We start from the raw sequence: 27,926 nt of genomic DNA on the forward strand, positions 1-27,926 counted from the left end.
TTTTGTCCTTCTTGACTCTGTCCTCCATAACAATTTCACATTATGTTGACAAAAACAGCATTGAATGTGATTCACAGTGAGCTTTCAGAACCACACAATACCACTCAGGACGCATACCTGGGACTAAGAGTGTAGCATCTGCTAATGCCAGATAAAATGGGATTCCAACCTTTCCCAAAAGATATTTCTCTGAAACGTGACCCCCGGGTCCTCTGGGGGGGGGGGGGGGGGGGTTAATCCCTCTTGGCAGACCCCAGCAGAATGTATCCTGAGAAGTCCCTGGTTGGGTGGCAGTGAATCTTACCGGGTTTCCGCCGGGCATGAACTTGGGGTCTTTATGAAACGTCAGAATTCCACCGTGCAGGACCGTCCAGGACTGTGCCCAGTTTTTCCTGCCAGAAAGATTTTCAGATTGCACATTAGATTACAAACTTGATTAGTCATGCAAAAAAAAAAAAAATATATATATATATATATATATATATATATCCTGCTCTGGATCCATTCCAGGCCTGATTATATAAGTTATATAAGTTAACTTCGATGGTCGAAAAATGAGCAGAGAGCTGGGGTTACCTAAGCCTTTTCCCATTCTCAGCTATCTTGGTTTTGTTGAGAATTCCTGCCTTTTCCAAAGTCTGGGCCTAAAAAAACAGACATGAAAGATGAGAATGCTTCAAATCTGTCAAACATCAGTGATCTTTAAAAACACACGTGCAAGGAAAAGGACTATAGGAACCCGTGATTGTATAAGTTTGACAGTGATGAAGACACTGCGTGAGTAGCTCAATAGGCGGATATCGCTACTGAGCCATGAGGCGCTGTTGCGCTTCATTTGTATAGAACTTTTTACAGAAAACTTTACAGAGTAGCAGAAAAAGAGCAAAACCCAGGCTCAAACCCCCAAATAGCAAGCACATGAGGTACAAAAAAAACTCCCCAGTGGGGAGAAAAACCCTAAAAACAGCGGTGAGAAAAAACTCCCCAATGGGAAGAAATTTCGGGAGGAGCCCAGCTAGAGAGGGGGAGCCCATCCTCCGCCACCCCGTCTGGTGTAAAGTAGCAGTAGAACGGGTGCAACGGATGTAATGTAATAAGGGACCAATCACAGCAAATAATATAAGTTAAGCAGGTTATAGTTGAGGTAATGAACTCATTTGAGAAGTGAAAATGAGGGGACCGTGATTCCAGCCAACTGAAACCCTCCCATCCCTGGGCAATGCTACAGTCAACTGCGTGTCACACTCTGAGTTTGCTGGTCACAGTCAGTACTCACACGGTCACGGATTTGCAACCACACCGCAGGTAGAACTGTGCCTTAAAAGGATGAGCCCCCCAGCAGCCCCCAAAGATATTCATTTTTAAAAGTAAATGAAGTAAGTAGAGTAAAAGGGCAAAAAGTACAGAATTAATTTTTAAAAATCAGATCAACTGATAATTTTCCAATGTTAAATACAGTGTTGCTATTACCTAGAAAGTAATATTATGAGAACAACATATATCAAAGTTATAACAGGATTTTGTAGAATCTAGCAAGTCCATATTACAGCTAATGTCTGCATTTCTGCATCTACGCATCTTTTCTGCTGTACCTAACCACTAGGGGGCAAAATACTATCGTGAGCAATGTTTCAAGAGCTGAGTATTACAGGAAACATTGTTTACTTCAGACCCCCGTCCTCAAGTCCAACGGTTGCCCATTTAGTCAGGACATTAGGAAACCGGGCATATTACAATCGCTCAGCGCGACCCAAAGAGGTCTGAGACTGAAATGTGTTAAGTGCAGGTGTAAGCTGAGCACTGTTTGTTTAATGCCCTGGGTACTGAAGCTTCTGTGCACACATGCAGTCAGCCTGAAACATACGTTAGTTTGGCATCTATGTGGTTTACAGCACATTCTGGTTAGACAGCATTTACATGCCATGCCCTTTCACACGATAAATCTTTCTCATCAATTCTGTCAGTCTAGTAATATGTTCATTAGCATTTAAAACTAAATTAAAGCCAGGATTTTAAATATAAAAATTCACTCAGTACATCAAATTCTTAAAATCGATTGAGATGGAAAAATCACTGCACAATATTAATATTCAATATTTGAGTATATACAATATTTGAGTTTCAGTTAAAATGGTGAATACACTACGTGTCATGTTTAGTATAACTACACTATTTACACTAGACACATTTAGTTTAATTTAGTTTAATTTGCACCAGTATGCAAGTGCTATAGGTTAAGGTGTCAGAAGTTGAGTTGGAGAATCTGACATCTGTATTGAGACGCTCGAAGCACAAATAAACTTCTTATTTTAAAAAGTAAACAAAGGAGAAATTCCACAAAGAAAATGAGTGACAGAATATTTTGCTAGAGTTAGTATGCATCAACCCATACCAGTTACTATTTTTCTTAAAATGACTTCACACATGAACCACTTTTTCATAAATGGTGTTACAAGAGCAGTTATTAGTAACAGGCAGCAAGCCCCCAGTTCCCCTGCGCACCCAGCATCTGGCAGTCCCGGATGAGGCGTTAGAACCCACATGCTGTTGAGAATCTGAGCTCTGATTGGACGGGCTCCTCCGGTGTTTGAACCTATCAACCTTGGAGAGAGAAACAAGACACTGTTGATGGGGGGAGGGGGTGGGGACAGAGATTTGTCATAACACGAGCGACAGCAGGTAAATTCTGTGGCACAGTTTTGCCTTTTAAAACATCTGGTCTCATCTCAGGCCTGCCGTCAGGAACCCTGGTGGTGAAAAGACGCACCTGATGAAGTAACTCTGGTGAATTGCCTGCGCTGGATGCATCGCTGCCCTGGTCCGAGATATTTCGCATGTGGCTGGGGAAGAACTTCTACCCAGGGGGAGGAGGAGGGGGAGAGGGAGAGGGAGTTAACATCATCACCATGCAATAAATAAGATGAAGCCCATTAAACACAATGCAGTCTGTAAGGGGCTCAGCACCCTCAAATTGATCTGGGCTCATTTTGAACAAAAAAATAAATAAAAAATTAATAAAAGGGAGAACTTAAATGTCAAAAATGTTAAAACCCAGGGGAAAGCAGTTTATCTGGAAAAACTTGATATTGCTTGCATGACAAGGTTGTTGCGAGTCATGTGAAAAGCAAAAGCTCAAAATAAACAGGCATTACATTACTGCAACACCCATCCAGTATTACCACATTACTGCATTCTATTACAATAACAAATGACAACTTGTAAAGCCAGCTAAATTTTGGTTGGTCGGTTGGTTTAAAAAACGACAAGTGACTGGCATTTAATTGAACAGGACTCAGTTTAACCAGGAGTGCCAGATCTTACGTATGCACATCTGTACACAGAGCCACGGTCCTCAGTACAATGCTTTCATCAGGATTATGTGACTTTTAAAAAAAATAATTTTTTAAAGCAGAATCAGCCGGGCTGTGTCCTGCTCCTGTTGAAGGTAACGGGGGGGTGGTGTGCACACCTGAGCGGGACAGGTATATCTGTCACTCACACTGACTGACTCACCAATTCTTCCTTAGGCGGGCTGAAAGGGGAGGGGGTGAAAGAGGAGGAGCTTCCGGACTGCCTCCAGTTCTTCAAAACAGACACGCCCTCGGAGTCAACCCCATTCCCCACCTTGGGTGGTGAGCTGGCGGTCACCGAAAGCTGGGGTGGGGTGGGGTGGGGTGGTGTGTGTGTGGGGGGGGTTGGTCGAGGACATGAAGCGATCAAATTGGCAAAAGGAAACAACATCCCCATTAAAATCAAAACTACAGCTTAGCATTTATGTAATAACATGTCTGCTTTCTCCATGCAAGAACAGGACAGAACTCCTCCACCCCCCCCGCCCCTACCCAAAAGGACTGTAGAAATTCACTATTATTTTGCAAGCTGTTCGAATGCAAGGAAGCACTTGCACATTAGTACAGAGAGCTCTACGTGGCTGCAGCAGACATCACTAAAAACATTAGAACATTAATACTTATTTAGCTGTCATACAATAACTAAAATTTGATAGCACCTATTTGAAGGAGCATAATGCAAACAAATATTTAACACTGGCTCTCCTCACTACCTCAGGCAGGTTCCACTGAGACCGGGACCCATCATTCAGGTAGTAGTACGCCTGTCCTTTGTCATCCATCGACTTGATCCACTGCCAGAAACAAGAGGACTTCAAGTTAGAAGAGAAAAGGTTGAAGGAAAACGCTGTCTACATTGCAAAAGGGACCGTTTGCAGGTAGTTGCCATTTTTTTCTTGCGGATTTGCATAAACTGACAGGGCATAAAGACATGCACAAAACAGTGGACACTTGCTAACGTCAACAAGCTAATCTGTGACATCTCTAAACCAGGCCGTGTGCTACTAAAACACACGCGAATCGGTCTCGTTTGACCCTCTGAAGAGCAGGTTCTTTGGAACAGTTATTTTCAAAATTTTAAGTCAGTGTTCTAGAACTCCACTGCTTTCACTTTCCAGATTGCTAGAGATCACAAATAAGTGATTTGAATGCTGCGATCTCACACCTTAAAGAGTTAAAAAGGCCTCATTCATGAGTCTCACCCGTCTCAGGCAACAGTACTTCCTTGGGAATAACCGCAGAAACAAACCACAAAAGCACAAAAGAGAAATTCTAGTGGGACTTGAAGGGTGGGAATCATAAAACTGGTGTCAAATATGAAACGTATGTGTCTGAGTTGGGACAAGGCTGTTGTTGCTGTTGAAAAGACATGAAGCAGTAGGTTAAATGCGTGTGAGCGGCAATAACGCTGTTCCCACCAATCCACAAAGAGAAGCTAACGTCCAAAAGACTAAAGATAACACGACAACGGAGGAAAAAAAACAAACTCATAATGGAATTTTTACTCTTATCAGCTGTGTGGAAATGGTCCGGTTCGATTTATGCAAATGGTTTCTATATTATGCCATGGCAAAAGGGCAGGGTTTACAAGCACATGGTTGAGGTGGGAGACATGCGAAAAAATATCTTTCTACCTGTACATCATTCACTTTCCACAGACATTCACACCAGCAAAATTTCACACTGCCTTAGTGTACAATGCAGCTGTTATGACATGCATTTAAAACAAAATTAATTCCATACAGATGAAACCAATTTTGGGGAAAAATTTAAAAGGTCAGAATCTCTTCTCTGATTTTAAAGGAGCCACACCTTCACTCGCAAGTCATGTGACCTCCTTACCTGTTCCTGCGTGTGCTCGCTGGTGAACACCATCTTGCCATCTGGGTCCATCGAACGTGTCCAACCTGCGGGGGACTTAGTCTCCAAACTGACCCGCGGGATGACCGAGCGCTTCAGAGGGGGGTAGGTGAAATCTTTGGGGAAGGTCTTTGGGGGTGTCTTTGAGCGCTCCTCGTCCTCCACGGGGTAGTCCTCATCGGGGAGGGGGGGCTGGAGAAAACAGGACGGGGAATCAAAGACGGGGCATCAAGGACAGGGAAACAAGGAGGGGGAATTAAACCTAAGCAAGACCTTCCGTACAGTGCAATAGATACAGTAAAATAGAGTTGATTACACTACAAAGTTAGGTTATTCATCCTTCTAGGACAGGTCAACCCAACCAATTTCAAGCCAAGAAATGAGGTGAGTGAACGCTTGAATTAGGAAATTAACTACTGAGGAGTCATCCCTGGCCAATAGAGCAGTGTTTCTTCGACTATGGGTCGGGACCCAAAATGGGTGACGGGAGTGTATGAAGTGGGTCCCGGAATGAGCCTGTAGTCCACTCGACAGAAAGCTACTAAATGTATTATTTGGGTCCCGATATCAAAAAGTATTTCCAATTTGGGTCCCAATATTAAAAAGTTTAAGAACCAGTGCTACAGAGTATTGAGCACTATGTAAAGATCAAGATCTTGATCACCCCAATGTATTGTTATCAATCTGTGTATAATCCACACTCTGGGAAAAGAGGGGTTCCAGAGTGCTTGTTTACACACAGCCAAAACTCCCTTCAGGGTGGAATTAGGAAGGTGTCACGTACCGGACCGTCCTGCGGGGGCTCTGTCAGGCCCGGGGGCTTTGTGGGCCCGGGTGGGGGGGACTCCAACCCTGGGGGTCCCCAGGACGTCTCTCCGGACACGTGGTTGTAGAAGTAATGGCTCCCGCTGGCCTCGTCCAGGAGCTTCTCCCAGTCCGAGCCCCCCACGGCGGGGGCGGGACCAGGGGCGGGGGTGGGGCCGGGGGTGGGGGTGGGGGTGGGGCCAGGGGCAGGGGCGGAGCCGGGGGCAGGGGCGGGGGTGAGGCCAGGGGTAGGGGCTGGGCCGGGGCTACGAACGGGGCCAGGGCTGGTGGCGGGGGCAGTCGAGGGCGGGCTGGACGAGGGAGAGGGAGAGGACAGCACCACCGGGGGGGAATCAGGCTCCATGAAGGGGCTGCGGGGGTTGTCCCAGGTGGACTGCCCTGAGGTGGGGTTGTAGTAGAACTCCTTCCCGCTCTCTTGGTCAGTGTGCACCTCCCATTCCTCCGAATCTGTGGAGAGGTGGCGGGGCGCAGCGGGGGAGGAGGACGAGGGCGGGGCCAGCCGCGGAGCGCTCTTCTTCAGCTCTGATATGTTGACGTACAGTGCAGTGTCAGGGTTGGTTTTCTCAAGCTGCAGAGAAATGGGAGCAGAGGTCAGTCTTATCAAATAAATGTAATAAACAAATGACTATGCGAGGCACATATATCACAGCTATTTAAAGCTAATAATACTGCCGGGCTTACTTATTTGCATGAGTCATCCATGTATGCATCTTTCTTATTCAAATCACAGATCTCTGATGAGTAGTCAGGTGATGTCAGTCGAAGGATATTATTGATCAGCCACACTGAAACTGTGATTGAACTAGAAGCCTTGGTTTAAAGCTGAATCCTAGTCATATCTTTCAAATACCAAATAAAGCACCACAGTCAGTGGTTAACTTGGTAGTCAATCTGATAGTCTTGGCAGTCAACCTATGTTTGGGAAGAAATGATTCAATCACAATCCCTATTATGTTCATGCATTTAGAAACAAAGTAAATATCCATACTTTTTTTTTTTCATGGGCGAACACCTTAAAGATACGTTAAAGCAGGGATCTCACACACCAGTCCTGGACGACTGCAGTGTCTGCTGGTCTCCGTTTCTATCAGTAGAAAATGTAGGCCTCTAAAATAAGGTGTAGAGACTCTTTAGCCAATCAGTGATGCAAATAAAACACTTAACTGATGAAGCCCCAAAACCACTGGATTTGACACTTGAGGTCCATGCATTAAAACAATAGAAATACTAAATGAAAACCCACAATACCCCAACACTCAATCCCACCAACAGTTGAATTTACAGACCTAAGCATGGCACTATGCTAGCTTTTTTTTTTTTTTTTTACCAAGGAGCACTTGTGCTTCTAATTATAAAAATTTAGATGCACATTAATGCATCCCAATTAGTAGATGTCCTAAATTATTTTTCCAGTTAGCACACATCAAGTTTCAGGAGCAAATACTCTTAAAATGAGAGCACAGTATGGCCCTGATGCATAACACGCGAACGCGCACACGCACACACAAACACACGCACACAGCTAAACAATCCTTTCAGTTCCTTTTCCATGTTTGCAGAGGGATTCTGAGATAAAACTCAACGCCTGAACGACACCCCACCCCTACGCCCTGCCGCACCCCCCATCCCGTCTCAGCTTGCGGCCCGTACAGGTAACTGCACCTTTACCCGACCGCATGAGAAAGGATGGGAGAGAATGGGAATGGGGAGTATCATTGTGCAGAACCTCAAAGGCTCGAGGATCAGATGACATACACACAAGGCTCTCTCAGAGTTCTGACGGACCTGCTTCTGTAGCCCTCGTGAGGAGTTACAGCCGCGGAGGAAACCTCTGTATCATCAGTGCCGCGCAAAACCACAGCGTCTCCTTCCGAAATCAGCTGAATTATTTCCCGCGTTCTCGAACGTGTCATTACAGCTTATTCACAAGGGAGACGTAGTGATGGATTATGATTTTCAATGTTTAAAAATAAAAAAAAATAGACATACAGGGCTTATAGCATGACATACAGTGCTTGTTAGCATGACATAGAGAGCTTATAACATGACATACAGGGCTCACAGCATGACAGCAGCAATGTCAGTTCTTCAAATGCTCTGCTCAGAGGAAATGAAAAATAATTCCTTCCCAGGGTGTGTCAGCCACCGCAGATCATAACAATAACGTGTCAAACGACGTGTCACCTGCACCAGCGAGGAGAAGGTTTCCATGACACGGGCCCTACAGCACAGATACTATAAAGCTGCACGGAAGTCTTTGTTAAAAAAACATAATAATAAGAGGCTGAGAAACCGCCCCCATCCCCCAGCCAGGTTCATCCACCCATTATCAGGGACAATGACTGACGCCATTTCCTGGTCTCACTCTCAGTTTCTCTCTCTCTCTCTGTCTGCATTTTCCCTTGGTATTTTTAATGCATACTGAATGTTCTTATCCAGTGTGTACTGTAAGTGTACTCACTAACTGCCAAATTTGGTTCAGAACCTCATGTGACTGTCTATTATTGTAGTGTTTGTTTAAATAAAATGCCTTTTTTGTTGTTCCTGAGAATTCCCTTCTGTGCAACACTGACGACGCGTACGTCTGTGGCAAGGCCTTAAAACATCAGCTCGAACCCTACAGTTCACGCGATGCAGTTAGATACCAGAAAAAAACATTTGAAAAGACGTGAAGTCAAAAAGGGCGTACCGCTATATATGCCTCATCAGATCAGGTGCGCTCAAATGAGCAAGCGTTTTATTTAGCCTAACCATAACGATCTTGACATGAGTGCATCTGGCCTGACCACACTGCAACGGAACTGGACCAAAAGTGCAGTCTAAACACAGGAACAGGTTTTACCACAAGTCCATGCACAGTAACAGCAGAAGTAAATTTTGTGTTGAAGGGTGCTGTGAATGAAACACCACACAGCCTTACCAATACTGCTCTATCCTGCCTGCCACATTCTCAGTCCACTGTACTGCATTTTTTGTTGGGGGGGCAGGGGGGGGGGTGTATATGGTTTAACATAAATGGTAATATTTGAAGTATTGGATCAGATTTAGCCAAGTCTAACGCGCGAGTGGTATAAGAAAATTCAGTTTGGCGGCAAGATTAAATAAAAGATTTATAAAAGTGTAGACATTTGTATCTATGGAGACAAACACACACCCACACACACACACACAGGCATGCACACAAACAGTAAGGACTGGTTTCAATAGCAAGAGCTCCACTCCCACTTTTTTTTTTTTTTAAACCAAGTATCCATTCATACAGGTGATATATACAGAAGCAATTCAGGTTAAGTACCTTTCCTCAAGGGCATAGCAGCGACCTACCTAGGAAGCAAACCTGCAGCCTTTAGGTTACAAGTTTGGCTTCCTTACCCATTATACTACACTGCTGCCCCAATCAGTGTTGCGTCCAGAACAGAAGTGAATTAATGCCCATAAGAAATCTAGGACACGTGACGGGATGTGGTATCTGATGTGGTCACCTGAATAATACAGAGCTCAACATCAACACACGATCAAAGCAAAGGTTCTGCCTGGCTCATTCATGCCAATTCTGAGGCTAACGCTACCAGGAAATTCCAGTGCGACATTGTCCTGTTCTACTTATTGTTCTTCCTCCTGGCCAACTTGAAACGTTCCCACAGCATCACTCCGTCTTCGTACCGACGTTACAGCACAATCTTTCAAACTATTATACGCAGATGTAGAATGTGTGGCTGTGGAGAAAGTACAGCCATATATGTGGACCCACCCCCCACCCCCCCCCGCCCCACTCACGCTAGTTGGCGATTTATGAATCTAGGCCTTTCTTCGTAAGTCACTCTGGATAACATTCTCAGCTAAATGAGTAAAATGTAAAATGTTAACGGGAAGAGACTTCTGGCCCTCTCAGCACCCAACTGCAATGTTTTTGCTTCCATTCCTATCTGAGTGATGCTTGCAGCTCATTCTGAGGGGGGTACAATGACACCACACAGCTGGGATCTTTAGCAAGGACAGAGGAAAAGAGAAATGCACTTTGAATGGTGAGTGAACTGTGAAGACTCCATATACAGGTACAGAAACCTACAGTATTTACCTCAGGAGAGGTCATTCATATAGAAAGTAAGAATCACTTCTTCATGTTGAGGCTCTTGACAAAAGGTTTTTCAGTTCCTCCATTAAACCTGCGTCACTTTTAACCTTCTAGGTGGTTAAATATTATTCCTCATTCATTTCATAGCTGATTATGTTTAATTATATTTTCTCCAGAAGATTGCCAGTACTTACATAATGTACATTTCAGTTCTGTATACAACTAATAAAATACATAAACACAAACAGAATAAATAATTGCAATCATATGAAGGTTAAGATATTTTCCTTTTTTTAAAATTGTATTTCGAAAACAGTGCTAATGTTTGAAGAGCTGTAGTCTGCAAAATCTACCCTAGGCCTGCTTTAAACCAGGCACATGCTAGATTACAGGCTACCAATGGGTATGTCTGGGTAAATTCAACACACTTTTGGACTGCATTATCATCTCATTTCAATGAGATTTGGCATGCTGATTTGGTCTTATAAGAAACCCCTGGAACTGATATTACACTTGTCTCAGGCACATATGCATACACAAAGACTTATATTGCACATATGAATACACATAGTTACATTGCACATATGCATACACATATGTATACATTGTACACATGCATACACACAGAATTATATTGCACATATACGTAGATGGACCCAGATTAATGCACTTCTTGTAAGTAGCTTTAGATCAGAGCGCCTGCCAAATGTCAGCACTGTAATGTAATGTATGCACTGCAATGTAATTATGTAATGTACTGTAATGTATGCCCTGCAATGTAATTATGTAATGTACTGTAATGTATGCCCTGTAATGTAATTATGTAATGTACTGTAATGTATGCCCTGTAATGTAATTATGTAATGTACTGTAATATAATGTAGATGTGCCCAGACTAAGCCACTGGACTCAGAAGGAGATGATGTCCTACCTTTGAGGGGAGACTCAGGGCTCTGGACCTGAAGCTCTGCTGAGCTGGGAGGACCATGTCAGCCATGGTCAGAGCCGCGACAGAGCTACAGCCCCCCTCTCACAAGCACATAGTTCTGGCTCAGGCAGAAGCCACGCCCCCCTTTTTTACACACACAGTACTCCAGATTTTACCAATTACAGTAACAGACTCTGCACGCATAAATAGAGAACAGTGAACAGCCTGCATGTGTGTGTGGTTTGTGTGAGCGTGTGTGTGGTGTATGTGTGTGCATGTGGTATGTGTGTGTGTGTATGTGTGTGTGTGTGTGTGTGTGTGTGTGTGGTGTGCGTGTGTGAGCGCAAGTGCTCATACTCATATGTACAAACACACACACACACACCAGGGGAAGTTGTGCTTACTCAGACTACCACGGCCAACAGATGGAGTTCCCTTTTAGAGGGGTCTCGCACCTGTGGATCATTCCCCTTCCGTAAGAAAACGATGGGAATATAACCTCCAGAGATTCATTTGGCTTAATGATTTCTGGATAGGCACTGCACTCCACTACCCCCGGACTCCCCATGGACCGCGCGCGCGCGGGCAGCTGCCTCTTACGCTGTGAAAAACACGCTCGCAATTGGGTTTCGGTTACCGGCTCATTTAGCGACCGCTATGACAACAGTGTGAAAGTAACCAGCCCTAAGCGGCTTCCAACACCACAAACCGAAAGCCAGAGGATGAACTGCAGTATGTGCTGTGCAAATACATTAGGAAATTAACTGCAGTACTTACTGTGTAAATATATTAACAGCAGTGACAGAGGAATAACCGACAGTGAGCACAGCTCAAGCCAGTTCTTGCTTTTGAGCCAAATTATTTATTTATCCTGTCATTGCTCAGCTAACCACATTTGGACCTACTGCACAGAAAACGTACTGCGAATGTACTGTAATCTACAGCAATAATGCCACTTCCAATAAGTAGCAAATAATTCTAACTGCAATCAGGCTTACTATTATCACTGAGGTTTACTGAAGTGATACAGAAGTGATCCGAAATGAGTGTTTTGGCACAAAATGGCTGCCGTGCATGCATCAGCAAAGTGAATCCTACACATTGGTGGTAACTGAGGTGAGTTTCCCTTCCTTTAATGTAAAGCTGATTGTGAGCTGAAATGTGATATATAACAACAATGAAGTACTCTTATTATAAAGGTCCTATCAGAACTCCCAAAAATGTAACAGGGGCAAAGTCTCTATGCCAAGCCTCCAAACCAGCTTGTTTGTCATTGACCTTAGCCCAGAATGGCGATGGCTTGAGGCAGAACTCCTGCGCAACAGCAAAAGAACCCTCAGTGCGGACAAATGGTGCTTGCTAGTTCATAGCCAAGTTTCTCAAAATTCACAGCTAAACCACACCTCTCTCTGTTGCAATAAATAAAAGTCCATCTGACAGGATAAAGAGAGAAACCCCTAACATAATGTATTCCCCACACTTTCTATCTGCAATTATGAATATCCAAACAAGGCCAGTACATGAAACCAAACCGATTCAAATGGGAAGAAAACTTCCATTGTTCAGTTTGCACCTGCTTTTTCTGCTGTCTGTCGTGTGAATCTGGATTCTCCCTAAAGCTAGAACTGAAGTGCACAAAAGGACCCTTGGAAAACACCTTTGTGTGAACATGAGTAAATGAAGTTTCTATTTTCATATTTGACACAAACAATCTACTCTGATGAAGAAAAAGAGCTTGAGACACACACAATCAAGTAAGTGCATGATGCTTTGTGGTGTGAGCAGTACTGTAGCTTGCAAAATTTCTCCCATTTAGTGGTGAAAAGGGAAAGCACCCAAACCAGAAATGGGGGGGAAGGGCCATGCACTCCCAAAACTTGGTTCCACCTCAGATCTTTGTAGCAGAGGCACAACTGCATTAGCGACCGGTCAACCCGAATGAAGACGACGCTGCTTGGAGCCAAAATGGCACCTTCGGAGTTGGCAGGAATAAATTTGATTGGCTCCACCTCCTATGACATCATCATTCTGGGTCCAGATTAGCTCATGGAATGCTAATGCCTGATTTATACTTCGCTGCACGACCCTTTCGACAAGTGTCGCATGACAAAAAAGAAGTATTTTCAGTGTTGCTTGGACAGCCAAATGAAACACCAAAATTCATTATCATGGATACGTCGTTATTTTCGGTTTATCTGAGTGACAGGCCACCTTCTTTTTTCCATTTGCACAAATTTTTCAACCAGAAGTAGAAGTAGACAACATTTATTCCTCCCCTATTTCTCTGTGATTTCACCGGCCGCTGCAATGCTTTCACAGATCAGAAGTTTGACGTCTCGATACCATAGACAACACAAACTTCTCCACAGCCCTTTGCCGAAGTATAAATGCAAAAGGCTGTGCGACACATTCATTCTTGCTACATGACACTTGTCGAAATGGCCGTGCGACAAAGTACAAGTCAGGCTTAAGTGTCAGCAGCCCCAGCTGTCAGCCCAGCTCTGTTCTCCAGTGCCAGGTGTGAAGGCTGATGCGAGAGGGACTCAGGGAACACTCCGCTTGCATAATTGGCATGCCCACACCCCCACCCCCCCCCCCCGCCGCCACCGTGCCCCCCAGCTTTACAAAAGGGACCCAACTTTCGATTCCCCAACTTCCTCTCTGCTTACGCAACCCTGTGAGCCTCCCTCGGCCTTATCTTAGTCAAAACAATGGAACCCAATATCGCCGTGACCGGCTCTTGCATACTTTTTTCGGGCTGTGTTTTTTTTTTTTTTTTTGAACACACTCCCTCCGCCGCTTCCTTAAATGGCGGCCCCCTAAAGCAGAAGTAAAACCAGGGTCATTTTCCTAATCTGATTATGCTCGACACAAGAGAACTGTCATGGAGAGCAACAGTCGATCTGCATGCGAGGCATTGTCAGTGTTTCAAAGGCTCTTGGAGAAAAGCCTGAGTTCATGCACTCTTTGCACTCTATGCAATGCTGACACAGTGCAACACAAAGTAAAAGTAGCCCTAAGCAGCATCCAAAACCATAGACTTAAAGTCAGGAGATGAACTGCAGTAATTACTGTGTAAACATATTAACAGCAGCGACAGAGATATACCTGACATTGAGCACAGTACAGGCCAATTCTTGCTTTTGAGCCAAATAAAGCCCTACCTCATTTATCCCGTCATTGATAACTGACTACTTTTGCATCAACTGTACAGACAACATACTGTCGCTGTACTATAATCTACAGTAATAATGCCACTTCCAATAAGCAGCAACATGCCCAGGTTAAAGCACCACATAATTATAACTGCATTCAGGGTTTCCATTGTCACTGGGATTGACTAACTCAATCTATGATGGGAATTAGTAACATGGCTACCAATTAGGTCTGACCCAATTTTTTAAAACTGATTTTTAAACATGTCATGCCATAGCAAGTCAAATGCAATCGTTTGTTTTAGAGTGGTAAAGTGAATTGGCTCAAGGAGGTAAAACAGTAGGGTCACCACACGGCCAGCATTGAACGGGAATGTCCGGTTTTCAAATTATTTGTACAGGTCGTGTTTATGGCCCCGAATGGACAATACAAATGTCTGGTCTGAATAATTGATTGAAATTTAGCCACTATTTTGTAATGAATTTCTTCCGTGTCCACTGTTACATTGTTACAAGCCGATAGAATGCATCCGGTGTGAACGCAACCTTAGGACCTTAATTGTGACATCATAACTCCAGGTCATTACATTTACAATGGAGCAGCTTTTGAGGATATGACCTCACTGTGATGGCTACCAACCCAGAACACAAGGGAGAGAGGACACTCAGGAGGCAGCCAATGGGGGACACCGTGGCAAGAATTCCATGGAGACACTGTACAGTCGCATTACGCCTAGAGGGCTTGTTCATATGTACTGTATTATTACTTTTTTGACAATAATGACATTTGATATTTTCAGTAGGAACTGTTTTCTGTGGCATTGCAACCGGAGGCTGCTGCACTCAAGGAAAGAAATTATGGCACAATAAAATAAAATAAAAATATTTACATCTGTAATTGTGAATAAACACGATGACATTTATCTGTTCATATGTCCAGCCCCAGGAAACATAATGCTGCTGCTCTGGCACTACTTGAGGCATATTTATTTGCTTGAGACCACAAACCCCTGGATCACCCTATATCTTCCATGGTACAGCTGGCAGGTTGTCAGAAACTTCTCTAAATATATATTTAAAAAACTGACTGGACCAAACAAAAACACATGCTAAAACTGAAAGAATAATTAAAAACCACAAAAAAAAAAAGTGAACTATGCCTTTATCTTCATCACAGAACTCCCACCAAACATCTGAATAATTACGCAGTAAAAAAATCCTACCAGTTCGCAGAAAATGACCCAAAAAAGAAGCAAATTTTCCATTACTACAAAACAAAAACAGATCTAAAACAACAATGAGAGACATAACAGATTGTTCCAATCAGAAATGAGAAGAAACGTATTCACAAAGGCCAAAATACCTGGCACACACTATTTATTAAACGCAAAATGCCCTCTGCAATGTCACACCTGTGACAGACGCACGTGCCACTCAGTCAGAAATACATAACCTCACAACGACTGGAAGTTCGTCTGGAGACTTTTCTCCACTTAGGCAATGTAACTGAATATCTGAGCTAGAGGGGGTGACCACAATTACACAGCACCGCGCCTGAGCTGCGCCTTTCTCCAGGTCACCAAGGAGACCTGGCTTTACATGCAGAGCCTGTACAAATCTGTACACGTGCCTGTACAGATTTCAGCGCAAATCTGCAGTGTGCACATTTTTTCTGAATTGAAGACTAAACGCTCCTTCTACTGAAAGTTCTTGGAGCTTCACAGTAATCAGTCCTAGCAACCGATACAAACAATTAAAATCAGTCGTTCGATGAAATGTATAGCTGGCTTATACTGTCACAAGTTAATGAATGCACGTTTACTGATTTGCTACTGATCCATTGGAAGCCACATACCCTACTCGCAACACAACAACCATTTTTGGGTTGATCATAAAGTTTTCTTTCCAACTGGATAAAGGACCCTAAAAAGCTTTGGTGCTAAGGATGAAAAAGTGTGGTAGCCTAGTAACTGCTCTGAGGCCAACTCTGAGAAAAGTCTATTGAACATATCAACAAACGTAATACATTTAATAAAGTATTCTGTTCGGAATGCTCGTAAAATAAATTAACCAAACAAGAAGTACCGTATTCCCGTCTCCACCCACACGGTCCTTCTTCCGTGCACGGATTTACAGTCGACGAGGTGGAGTCTATACCTTAATACGCAGGTATGCTGATAGCTTTCCAAAGCTATGAAACGCTTTTCGACAGCCTGTGTTGGATCAAATCTATGGAATAACTCAAAAATAATTTTACATTTCTAAAAAAAATAAAAATCGAAACCCAGAAACCAGTGTTCGTCACACTCGCGAATTTCCGTTTAGTACCGGCAGCCAGGTAGACTTGAAACCAACCTTTTGGGAGTGGTTGTAAGGGTTTCATTTCGAGTTAACTCTTTCCTTCCCAACTTCAGACAGGCCGGATTCCATGACATTGTCGAAAAAAATTCGACAGCATTAACATTGGTTTATTTAGAGATGATCAAATATATGTATTTACCTATTTTAGAATTTAACGCACTTTGTAACTTCGCTTGTGTTCAATTAATCCAAAACAAAACTACGGACGTTCAGCAGCAACACGGGTCATGTTGTCGCTAATCCAATTAAAGAAAACGTGCGTTTTAGCCTAGTAACCCAAAGAAAAATGAGATCACTTGAAATGCAAACTCGCTTCAGTCGGTGGGCCTACAAAAGTAAACAGCTGTGGGGCAGAACGCTTCAATAGACAGGCAGTTATTTTCTGCTCCACCATACCCCCACAGAGAATATTTGCAGGAACTGTGATGTCGCAAAGTCGTTTTTTCAGTTTAACTTGTTGAATAAAATTCCGCTGTGATAACGGTATGCAAATGACAGTTCATCCCAATAAATTTATTTACACACTGCGACGAAATCAAGTCTTCGCCTTCTCCAGGGCGCGCGAATGCAATGCATGTAGCCTATGTATATGACTGTTTAAGTTAAGGGGGTGTATACCTGTATGGGACTTTTGCCCTGGGGGAGAGTTTCGGACGGAGCCAACAGGAAGTAGCTCCTCCTTTGATTTGTAAACAGATCGTAGGTTGGGGTGATAGTGTGGGACTGCACAGTCACAGATTAGGGAGTAGGAAGGAAGGGGGCCCCTTCGGCAAAAAATAAACCCAGCCCCATTCCAGTCTCTTAGGCCATAAAGGCTACAAAAGACACACTGTGCACTTTAACAGAGGAAGGCAAAGGGCATGGGAGGTGACTCGGGTCTTTAGCACCTTATTTGTGTTTGAGTGCATAACGAGACTAGAGCGCTAGGGCCTGTGGTTTTCCGTGGCTGTAAATCCCACCGAAATAGCAGAGCATCAGCGTCGCAGGAAGTTCAGAACGCATTCCACTGCACCCCAAGCCCCCAAACAACAAAGGCTAAAGTTCACTCCGTCACTAGGGGGAGGTTTTATAAAGAGCGCTGCTTTTTGAGGTCCCCAAATAAGCACGAATACTGGCACCGGTCTCTGAACCTCGCTGCCATGGTTGTAGCCACACTGCGCTCACCTTCCACGTGTTGGCCGTGAAAGGCTGAATTATTGCTGCGGCTCGCACGCATGTGTGTGTGTGTCCACACTGCCAGCGTTGCTGCTACGGTGCTGCTGCTGCCAGCCCTATATCTTTCTACAATGAGTTTGCCTTTGATAATGGCCATCGATAATAGAATGTTTGATTTCATTTCATTATAAATGTAATTTATATTTAGTTTAGACAGAAAAGGGTTAAGAAGCGTGTGCTCAATTGTAAAAATAAATAAATAAATAAAACATATGCAGCAATCCCTCTTCACATTTGTTTCATGTCTGTGACATATTCAGATATAGCCTAGACATTGAAACTATAGTGAAAGGTGTCAGTTATGTAATGTTGCTGGTATGATGTCAATATGACTATCAACAGATCTTTTCACTGTCTATTTTTGCTGAGAACCGCGCGCCTCACGCGTGAAAAATAGGCTCCACGCCGAAACTCTAGATGACGCGCCTCAGACATGCGTCTCACGCAGGCTGTGTGGCTGCTCTAACCTGTTAACATGGGCGCCGAAATGAAAAGCAAGAGGTTCCGCATCCGACACGCACATGTGAGGTAAGCGGTGTGGACCGGGCTTTATGCTGTGCGCGAGAGCTTTTAAAAATACGCACACAGAATGATGGTTTACTTGTGACAAAGAACCCAGCAGAGCCGGCTCTAGCGGGTATGCAACGCATGCAATTGCACGGGGGTCCGAGCTTGACCAGGGGCCCATAGGGCCCGTTGAAATGGTGGGTGAAATGCATTGAATAGCCTTTGCGCAAAATACTCGCAAACTTTCAGCTCTGAAAAGTAACTACACATTTTGTCTAATCAGAAAGCAATATGTTGATAATGAGGGCGTGCCCGGTAACCGCAGGGGGTCTCTGTCAAATAGCAGCTTTCATTATTATCTTGTCATTATTTGAATGTTTTTGATCGCGGCTGCGCGCATCACTGAACATAGATTACAGTAACGTTAGCTAACTTAGCTTTCACGTTTTTTGACAGTTATTTCTCAAAATCGGGCTTTCAAAAGCGAAAAGACAATAAAGAAGACTTGAAAATACAGAAAAATAGGCTAGAAATGCCAAAAAGGCTTAATCAACGTGGTTCACAGGCGCAGCACCAGCGGCGAATTTGCCGCCCACCGCTTCTATTGGAGACGATGCTAGTAATGCTATCGGCAGATGTAACGTTACCCCAAGCTGAGGCTTCCCTGGAGCCTGAACCATCCACGGTAAATGCACCCCAACCGGAGGCGACACCGTCCACGTCACTGGCGTCAGATTCAACTTAAACAGAGGGTAACGTTATCCCAGAACAAACACGCACGGCATCTCTATAACGGTTAGTGAGTTAGTCCGCGGATCCTGTCCGTCTACTCTGCAGTCTGCTAAAGCTATAGTTATTAATTGGGATTATTTGTGTGGTTATGAAGCAATGCTGCACACAGTAGCATAATGAATGTTGTTGATGATGTTAGTTTTTTTAATACAATAGCTAGTTTGTTTACCTTCTCACTTTTGTATCTGGCGATTATCTTAACAGTTTATTTGGTTGGGTGTGTGTGTGTCTGTGTGGGTCTGTGGCATTTGTAATTGTTTGTTGATCCATCAGTGTTTTTATCTGAAAATAAGAGATGCTTAATGCCCACATAACTTGAGAAGACATTGTATTATAATGTGCCGTATAAATACAGTCATATTATTATTATAACGCGATGTGTGATGACGTAATTAAAATAGCGTTCCTCCACTAAAAAAATCCCCACTACACAACTGAAAGTAACCTGATTATTGCGTGACTGTTTTCAAAAGCATTCTGGTACATAGGCTAACGTCAAAGCGGAGATACTGTAGCTCTATTTAAAGGGATCATATACTTTACGTCATGGTTAACTCTTTTCGGTAATTTCCCAATATTGTTCTTTGTGGAGGGCCCATTTCACCCGCTTTCCATACGGGCCCAAAGGACACTAGCGCCGGCACTGGAACCCAGGATATGTGCAACACGTTCAATACGTCCGCGCAAATGACAGTTTGGAGGCAGGAAGCTTTACCTCAAGGTGGCTGAAAGGCAAAAACTAACACCACCGCCGGAACAATAGTTGCACTTCATTTTAAAGCAGTCCTCAGGTGACATACTTAGTTGACAGACAGCAACTACACTGGCTGAAGTTACAAGTGAAAAAAAAAAAAACTGAAGCAGGCACAATGCCTGTTGGGAGCAAGCACACTCATGACGAGCTTTGGTTAGTCTAATTCAGTCTTGTCTTTCACAGAGTCGTATAAAAGCAGGACAAGAAAGCCAGAAAAAAAGGGACAATATATGTTTTGGAGCAGTTATCCAAGCACAATAGAGGAGCTGCTTACTGTGAGTCGCCCCTAGACGGGAAACGGTGTTTGAACTGTGCAGCACATTAGCGCCCTCATTCACAAAGGTCTCAAAAACCTCCCCTCAGCCAAACAAAACTCTGAAGCCCAGGACCACAGGTTCAAACACAAAATGTCTATTCAAAAGCCTATTCGTATATTCGAAGAAGCGTTATGAATGACCAGGTGAGTGTAGTGCCGCTGCTCACACAATCACGGCAGTAGCACTCCCCAGTGCAGTCCTTCACTGTGGATGGAACACCATTATTGTATTTTGTCTATGGTTCCTATGGAGTCATCCTAATCCCTTATTTTAATTGTTCGACTGACCACAGTATTGCCTTCACAACTGTCCTTTCAGAATTTTAAAAACTGAATGAATTATTTTAATTGAATAACCTTTATTTTGGCAGTCTGCTACAAATGGCCCTTTGTACTGGATCAGGTAGCATTGAGAAATGTCCGTTTCCTTTGCTGGGACATGTCTTAAGAAGGGAAAGAAGGGAAGGAAGGCCCAGCGGTTTGTTTGCTTTCATTAAGGGTCATTGGACTGGTTTTAGCTCACTGGTGCCCGAGAACTCGAGATCAGATTCCACGTATCTTCCACTACAGCCAAAATCTACCATGTTTCCTGAGACTCCACAAAACAATTTGAGTTTCATTTGTTTTATACAGTTCAGCTCTCCTGTTTTAGCTGCCTCGTCATTTCCGCTAGTGATGTCATTTCCCCAGCACAGCTGACCCCTTTTCCTCATTATTTCTGCTGGAAATGGAAATAATTTACCCCGCCCCCCCCTTTGCACCACTACACTATTGGGTTTCACAGGAACTTTATTATTAACAAAAGCACAGGAACTCTCATGTTTTTCTGGACTCTGGTTCAACTCAAGAGAGCACAAAAGAGTACTGGAGCTCCTGCTGGTCACTGTGGTACAGCCACACTTTCTCGTGTGCTGTAAATACATTCTTTGTCATCTAAAATGCTTGTTTGTTGCAGCCACAGAACTTGTTGAGTGTGAGTGAACTCTCAAACTTTTATATTGACGACAACCACCGCAGAGGAAATGCTCTTTGCTGCTAGAATGTTTTTGTTGTTGTTGTTACAACAGTGTGAATATTTCAGGAAAGTGTTCCTTGAGCGTGCTCTTAGGAGTGAGGAATTCTCACTAATATTGGTTTGTTTATGATACAAACATGAATTCAGTGAAAATATTTAACAGAGGGATTCTTAAAACCCTAGTATGAAGTCCTGCAATGTTTGGGTAAATGCTTCAGTCATTTACTTATTCTTATTTACCAGTATTCCTTATTCTAACACTATTCCAATTGTTTCAACAGCACCCAAGACATCAAGATCTAAATAATTAATTGTAATGTAAAGTTTCCAAAGTCACATCGAAAACTGCTACCTTTTATTTATATTAGTTTGGTTAACTAATAAGCATTCGAAAGCAAACAGCACCTCCTTGTGGTCACATTTGTCTTCCTTATTTTTCCTTTTTTTTAAAATTTCTACTTTGCTTAAAATCGAAATGTCAATAATTGAATAATGTAAATAATAATTGTGCCCTATCACGTTTCTACATTATCTGCAACATGCAGTTGTCTTTGCAAGTTAACAATGTATTAAATGTGTTAAGGTATTCTTATGAAGACATTTATTTATGTACTCATATATCTATTTTTGGAACAGCAATAAAACATTACTGAACATTATAAATACATTATAGTCTGTTCTATCCATAATATTTACAGCTGTTTACAGCGGGACTGTTTTGTATGGGACAGTTGTAGCCGATGGCTTTACCTGTGACACAGGAGGCAGCGGAGGCAGTGGAGGCAGCGAAGGGGGCGGATCTGGAATTGGAACTGGCACCAGCACCGGAGTCGGAGCTGGAGAAAGGGGCGGAGCCGTCTCTGTGACGGGCGAATCTTGTAGCCTCAAGCCCTGGATGTCCGAAATGGTTTCATAAATATTCTCAGAGTCCTGCGATAGGTCAGAATCCGGCCTGGGCGGGTCATCGAACTCCACGGGCGGTTTGGGATGTTCCACCAGCTCTCGGACCTCCAGGTCCTTGACAGTGGGCGTCTCCACCGGCTTGGCCTGGGTTGGCCTGATCACAGGGTCGGCGGGGCTGAAGCTGGGAACCTTGGACTTCAGCAGGGAGGGCGGCAGGTCGTCCTCCGGCGACTGCGGGACCAGCAGCTCCGCGGGAGCCGCGCTGGACCTCTTGGCGTTTTTGGAGCCCTCGCGCGAGTGCGGCGGGTCGGGGACCCCGCCCCGTTTCTGGACCGGGTCGTGGACCTCGAGCGGAACCCCGAAGGTGGACATGCGGTTCTCCTTCTTCTTGCGGCGTCTGGGCGAGTGGACCCGGATGGTCACCTCGCACGGCCCCTCCTCCGCGCTGTCCGCCGGCCTCTTGCTGACCGCCGGCTCCGGGGCGGCGGGGTGGAGGAAGTCCAGCGGGGAGGGGAAGTCCGACGGCAGCTCCTTGACGTACTTGGCGGGGATGTAGAAGGGCCTGGCGCGCTTGTCCTTGCACACGTGCCACCAGTGGTCGTTGGTTTTTTCCAACAGCATGTACCTTTCGTTGGGCTTGATGGACACCACGCTGCCGTCCCTGTTGGTGTACTCATACTCAAACTCCACCAGCACCAAGCCCTTGCCAGATGCAGCCATCATCTTGACCGCCAACCCCAAGGGGGGGGGGGGGACCTTCCTACCGAGTGGTCAAGGTTTGTGGTCCACCATCCCAGAGCTGGGAACGAAACAGAAAGGAAAAGCTTAGAGTGGCGGGGGAAAACCTGGTTACCAACTGCAGCACCAACACTAGCTTTCTCCACACCTTGAGCATACTTTACATTACACACTACGAGTCTGACGATTGCTGTAGTCCACACCCATTATCCTGAGGTAATGTTTAACTCCAGAACATGCTAAACAGTCTAATGCCCTTTCAGAGGCAGACCCGCAATCCACAATTGTCAGAGTCACAACTTTGATAAAATGTTCTCCTCCGAGTTAGACGTGAAATGGTATGCGTTCGCTTTCCTATAAATGTCAGCACTTCAAAAAACAAACAAAAAAAAGATTCAGTAAGGGGTTTTGTCTGGCATTATGGAGAGCAAGTCCTTTTTAAAATGCAAGGTGGCCCCACTGCTCAACAGTACACATAAACATTATAGGTATAAACAGCAGTGCCCGTCCTACTCTTGCAGAGCTGTGACAAGATCAGCCAGGTTTTTGTTTCTCAGCATTACATCGACTAAATATAGCAGCTGATCACACAGATACCAAGCCTCACTGATTTTTTGGGTCTAAAAGGACTTCTAAGTTTACAATATACATATGGCATATCAGATTACAGCGAGGCATTCTGAATAATAATGCAAAATATATTCTAAAAAGTGAAACACGCCTGACATAAAACAGTCAGCACTGTCTCGATCTAACCTCAGTGACCTGCTTATGTAAGCTACACACATTGGAGACAGATCTATCAGTCGCTCATTACATAACATTTATTTAGCAGACGCTACATAAGCGGTGTACAAAAGTGCATATCATGGTCATTTGACAACTACAAAACACAGGTTCAATAAGGCTCATATTACAGGGTTTGCTCTGTACGTGTCTGTTGACACATAATTAACAATCATAGAACCAGTAACAGTTTAACAGGAAGTGTCTCAATCAACAGCACCGTCAGCATGATCACCTATCCTAAAGACCTACTCGACTAATCTAACAAAATATCAGGTATTAGTTATGTGAGGATTAGATATGGATCCTTGTGTTTGCAGTGGCCATGTCACTAGAAGTAAATTCCTAGCATTTCCGAGTAATTCAACTCGGAAGCGTGTAGCCTACAGAGAATGTGTCCGCAGTGAGAAGCGAGCTGCCAGGCTGCGATGCTTTTCTCACATGCCTACGACTGCGTTCCTGTAACTCCCCGGTCGTCTCACTTCGTCTTGTCGCGATTTTACAATATGTCAGATTTCGTGTGGGGTTGGAAGTGTTGTTGAGGCACGGATGTGCCATATCCTACGTCTTCCAACCCCACACGAAATTTGACATATTGTAATGTCGCGCTTATGTAAAGTTTAATTTAAGTTAATGTTCTGTAAAATGATTTTTTTCTTCTAATGGAAGAAGGTGTTCTGATCTTGATGCACATTTTATCATAAGGAATTCTTTCATCTGATGCCAAACGTAATTGCGATCCATTGTATGTTGAGCAGTTTGGGTTTGGACGTTACAGCTGTCATAAAAAGCAACAGAGAGTAGCGTCACACCTGTTGAACAGGTATAACTGGAAATCTGATCAGGAGTGCAGTGTAATCAACTTTTAAGGAATGAAACCCCAAAAAAAAAAAAAAAGTGTGAGAGAATGGACAAGTACAGACGCAGAAAATCCATTCTGCCAGAATGTTGTTTCAATCAGCAGAACAAAGGAAGCAGAGCAGATATTTGTTCGGCCTATTGTGAGAGTTGTGTGAGGACTATTATAATGACAGGAAATAGCCTGTTTAAAGCACAACTGCTTTAAATTTAGCATATTGTCATCTCTGTAGAGTACAGCGACACTTCTTATGAGTCATCGACCCTTCGTTAAATGAGACAAGATTAAAAATAAATAAACAAATAAATAAATAAGTAAATATACAGAGGCATTGCAATTGGCCGCTAACGGCTGTGTGCTGTTAGCCAGATCAGGCTTTCACAACTGGGGTACCAACGCTGCTCCGAGCAGTAGCCGTGTTAAGCGCGAAGGAAATATCCGCGCATTTGGCACCCTGCTCCAACTTGCCTGACCTGTGCGAGCAGCCACTCCCTGCCTGAGAACCGCGAATCGGCCGCCGCGGTTTTAAGAAGGATCACAAACCCGCTGGGGAGTGCCGTACAGCACTGAGACCTGCGCTACCGACACGTTCTCTCTCCCTTTCTCTCGCGCGGTTTACACCAGATAATGCCCTGGTGTATACGATTAATTACCTCTCCACTTTTCTTCATCCAACCCCATCCTCTATACATAGACAGAAAAAATATTAAGTTGTGTTGCTGCATGGATATACGGAAAGATTTGGAACGCTGTTATAAATGTCTGTGGCAAATGTCTGTGGATAAAAAAGATTTACGAAGATCACTAAGGCCTGCCACAGTATGTTTTTTTTTTTTTTCATCTTCTAGTATTATTAACACCCACCCCCCCCACCCCACACACACAAGACACATACGACAACGCAAATCTTCTAGCCGCCTCATGTATACTCACCCCCACACACACACACAAAACACCAACCAAACAAATTAAAAATCTGTAGATAAAAAAGGCTGTAAAGGTCTGGATCTGCCTTGCCACGTTGGAGAAGAAAAGGGCCATGGGTGTCCGTGAGCTCGGAGGACGCCCCCTTCCCCCACCCCCCAAGCTGAAAATGACGCAGTCCAAAAAACAATTGGAGGAGGCCATACCCATTCAGCCAGTGTTTAAATCCGGAAGCCTTTCCTTCTCCTTTTAACCTTACTGTCTGAGTAGCTCTGGCGGGATGTCCATTTTGGAACAGGGCCGTGCTTGCACCCTAACCCTGCAAAAGCTACATCTCTAAACTAACGTCCACCGAGATTCCGGATTTAACACAGCCAAGTTGCTTTAAATACCTGTGCTTCTCTCATAAACCAAGGTAAACACAGGATGTTAGGATAATTAGTGCACGTGGGGTTAGACTGGTTGCCTCGTGTGGCCCACTTTCATTTCTGTTTGGCTAAAAGGAAAGCGGTTGAATAAGTGGGCTGTGAGAAGAGTGGGTCCTGGACAGACCTGGGTCAAATACATATTTGTTTTGGATTCAGATACTTTTCTGTGCTCTGTTGATCTTGCTTGGTGTAATTGAACCTGCCAATATGACCAGAAGGCGGGGTTTGCACTTTTTGAGAGTATTTCATTGGTTTCAATACACCAGACAAGATCAGTAAAGCGTAGAAAAGTATTTGAATCCAAAACAAATACGTATTTGACCCAGGTCTGGTACTGGATGTGCTCCTTCTGTTTGGCTGGGGTGCAGTGAGAGAGGTGAATCCCTTGCGGGGTTAGAGGCGTGCCTCTGTGAGCATGTCAGAGACCTGCAGGAATGTACACCGTGTGCGTGACGGGACAGGAGACGCACCCCGCCCCGCCCCAAAAAAAACAGTCTAAGGAATGCTGGGTCTTCACAGTACACAGTACAGTCTGAACCTCGGAGTTGATTTTAAAAAAGGGAGAGAGAAAAAACAACTTTTGCAACGCTGGGGAAAAAACGAGGGCGAGTAAGAGCGCGAGAGAGAGAGACACTGGGTGGCACACGATGGCGGTAAACCTCCCCGTGTCACCACGGGGAGAGTGAGGAAAGCAAACCAGGCCAGGCAGAACTGGGCCCAACTGGGCCAAACCAGGCTAGAGTGCGGAGGCCAGATCGGCAGGAGGCCTTATGATCAGATATTAGGAGCTGACCAATGGAAAAAGCACCTGAAGTGGTGCTGCGTAGTGTAATAAGGAAATGGGTTAACACAGCGTAAGACACATTGCTTCTGCAGCCTTTAAAAACACACCCTTCTGGTACTAATTGCAGCTCCTTTTTAATTATGCATATATACTTAAAAAGGAATAGTAAAATTCTCATTTGAAATGATTTTGAAATGAGGACATTTTCTGTGATTTCATTTCTTAATGTAATTTATGTGGAATATTGTTTCCAAAATATCTTGTGTGCAAGCTGCTTTATCGAAAGTTTCACCTTTCATATATATTGTGTGTGCATATATATATTATATATATATATAATATATATATATAGTGTGTTTATAGATATACATATATATATGTATATATATATATATATATAGAAATTAAATACATTTTTTTCTGCACACATTTTATTGCCTGTTGCTATGTATTTTTGAATATAATCATTTTCTAGAAAATTTGCTGCCAAATAGTTAACTGCTGTCACATTTTGGTAGGAAGATGTCTCTCCACCCAGAAAATAGAAATCAAAACACAGGAAATAAGTTCTTATTAAACTAAGAGTGAGGCGCAGCACAGACAAACACAGGCGCAAATAGGTTATAAAAGTGATTGACTGTAATAAATAAACAGGACAGAAGACCGGTTCTAAAGCAAGCAAAACTTCCATAGATCAACAAAGAGCTTCTACCAGGGAAATGGCAAGTAAAAAAAATGCAAGAAATAAAGAGAAGTTATTACCTCAAGTTAGAGGACGACAAGATCATCCTGTTTTTAATTTCCCTCTTGCGCACTTTCTGAAAAAAAAGAAGTAAACCGCAAATTCTCAGCAACGGGTCATTCTCCTTCTTGTACTCCTTGTCCGGAATCCCCTTCTCCAAAACGTCTCCCTCGCGGAACCCTTGCCCCTGCGATCTCTCCACCTGAAACTCAAGAGCCCCAGCGCAGATCTGAGAAGCCTCGAGCTGCCGTGCGTGTGTGTCTGCGCGCGTGTGTGAGTCTGCGCGTGTGTGTGAGTCTGCGCGTGTGTGTGGGAATGTGTGTTTGCGTCTTGCGTGCACGCCAGTTTCAACTTGTCTGCCTTCGTCTGCACTCATTTCCTGTTCTACCACGCGTACGACCGCTTCAGAGGGAAGAACTCAGGGACAGGAACACAGGGGGGTTGGCGGGGGGTGGTGGTGGTGGGGGGGGGGGGGGGGCATGCGGGTCAAGAGTACCCTGGGCTGAGATTCTAACTCTCAATCTACTGACACACTTGATTTTAACAAAGTTTACAAAGTTGCACAAACATTTCCTTCTACCGTTTTTGTCCAATGTCCTGTTCTTTTTC

General features: G+C 44.0%; 1 protein-coding gene and 1 long non-coding RNA gene across 5 annotated transcripts in view; one reads left to right on the plus strand and one right to left on the minus strand.

Moving 5' to 3' along the window:
- Positions 1-27,683, minus strand: part of arhgap27l (Rho GTPase activating protein 27, like) — a 34,143-nt gene extending 6,460 nt beyond the window's left edge. Inside the window, exons 1-10 of one of the 4 annotated variants that reach the window (XM_064316505.1) lie at positions 27,338-27,683; positions 21,904-22,855; positions 5,995-6,603; positions 5,193-5,402; positions 4,064-4,144; positions 3,514-3,717; positions 2,768-2,854; positions 2,542-2,601; positions 577-644; positions 305-392 (exon numbers count right to left, since the gene is read on the minus strand). In XM_064316505.1, coding sequence (XP_064172575.1) covers positions 305-392; positions 577-644; positions 2,542-2,601; positions 2,768-2,854; positions 3,514-3,717; positions 4,064-4,144; positions 5,193-5,402; positions 5,995-6,603; positions 21,904-22,779 — 2,283 coding nt within the window. In that variant the 5' untranslated portion in view covers positions 22,780-22,855; positions 27,338-27,683. Of the gene's footprint in view, positions 1-304; positions 393-576; positions 645-2,502; positions 2,602-2,767; positions 2,855-3,513; positions 3,718-4,063; positions 4,145-5,192; positions 5,403-5,994; positions 6,604-21,903; positions 22,856-27,337 lie in introns of all 4 variants that reach the window. The other 3 variants (XM_064316504.1, XM_064316506.1, XM_064316507.1) reach the window with 3 other exon arrangements.
- The window catches only part of LOC135244213 (uncharacterized), an 84,251-nt gene that overhangs the window by 8,063 nt on the left and 48,262 nt on the right, over positions 1-27,926 (plus strand). The window lies entirely within an intron of this gene.

This window comes from Anguilla rostrata, chromosome 17 (assembly GCF_018555375.3).
Source record: "Anguilla rostrata isolate EN2019 chromosome 17, ASM1855537v3, whole genome shotgun sequence".
Taxonomy (NCBI): domain Eukaryota; kingdom Metazoa; phylum Chordata; class Actinopteri; order Anguilliformes; family Anguillidae; genus Anguilla; species Anguilla rostrata.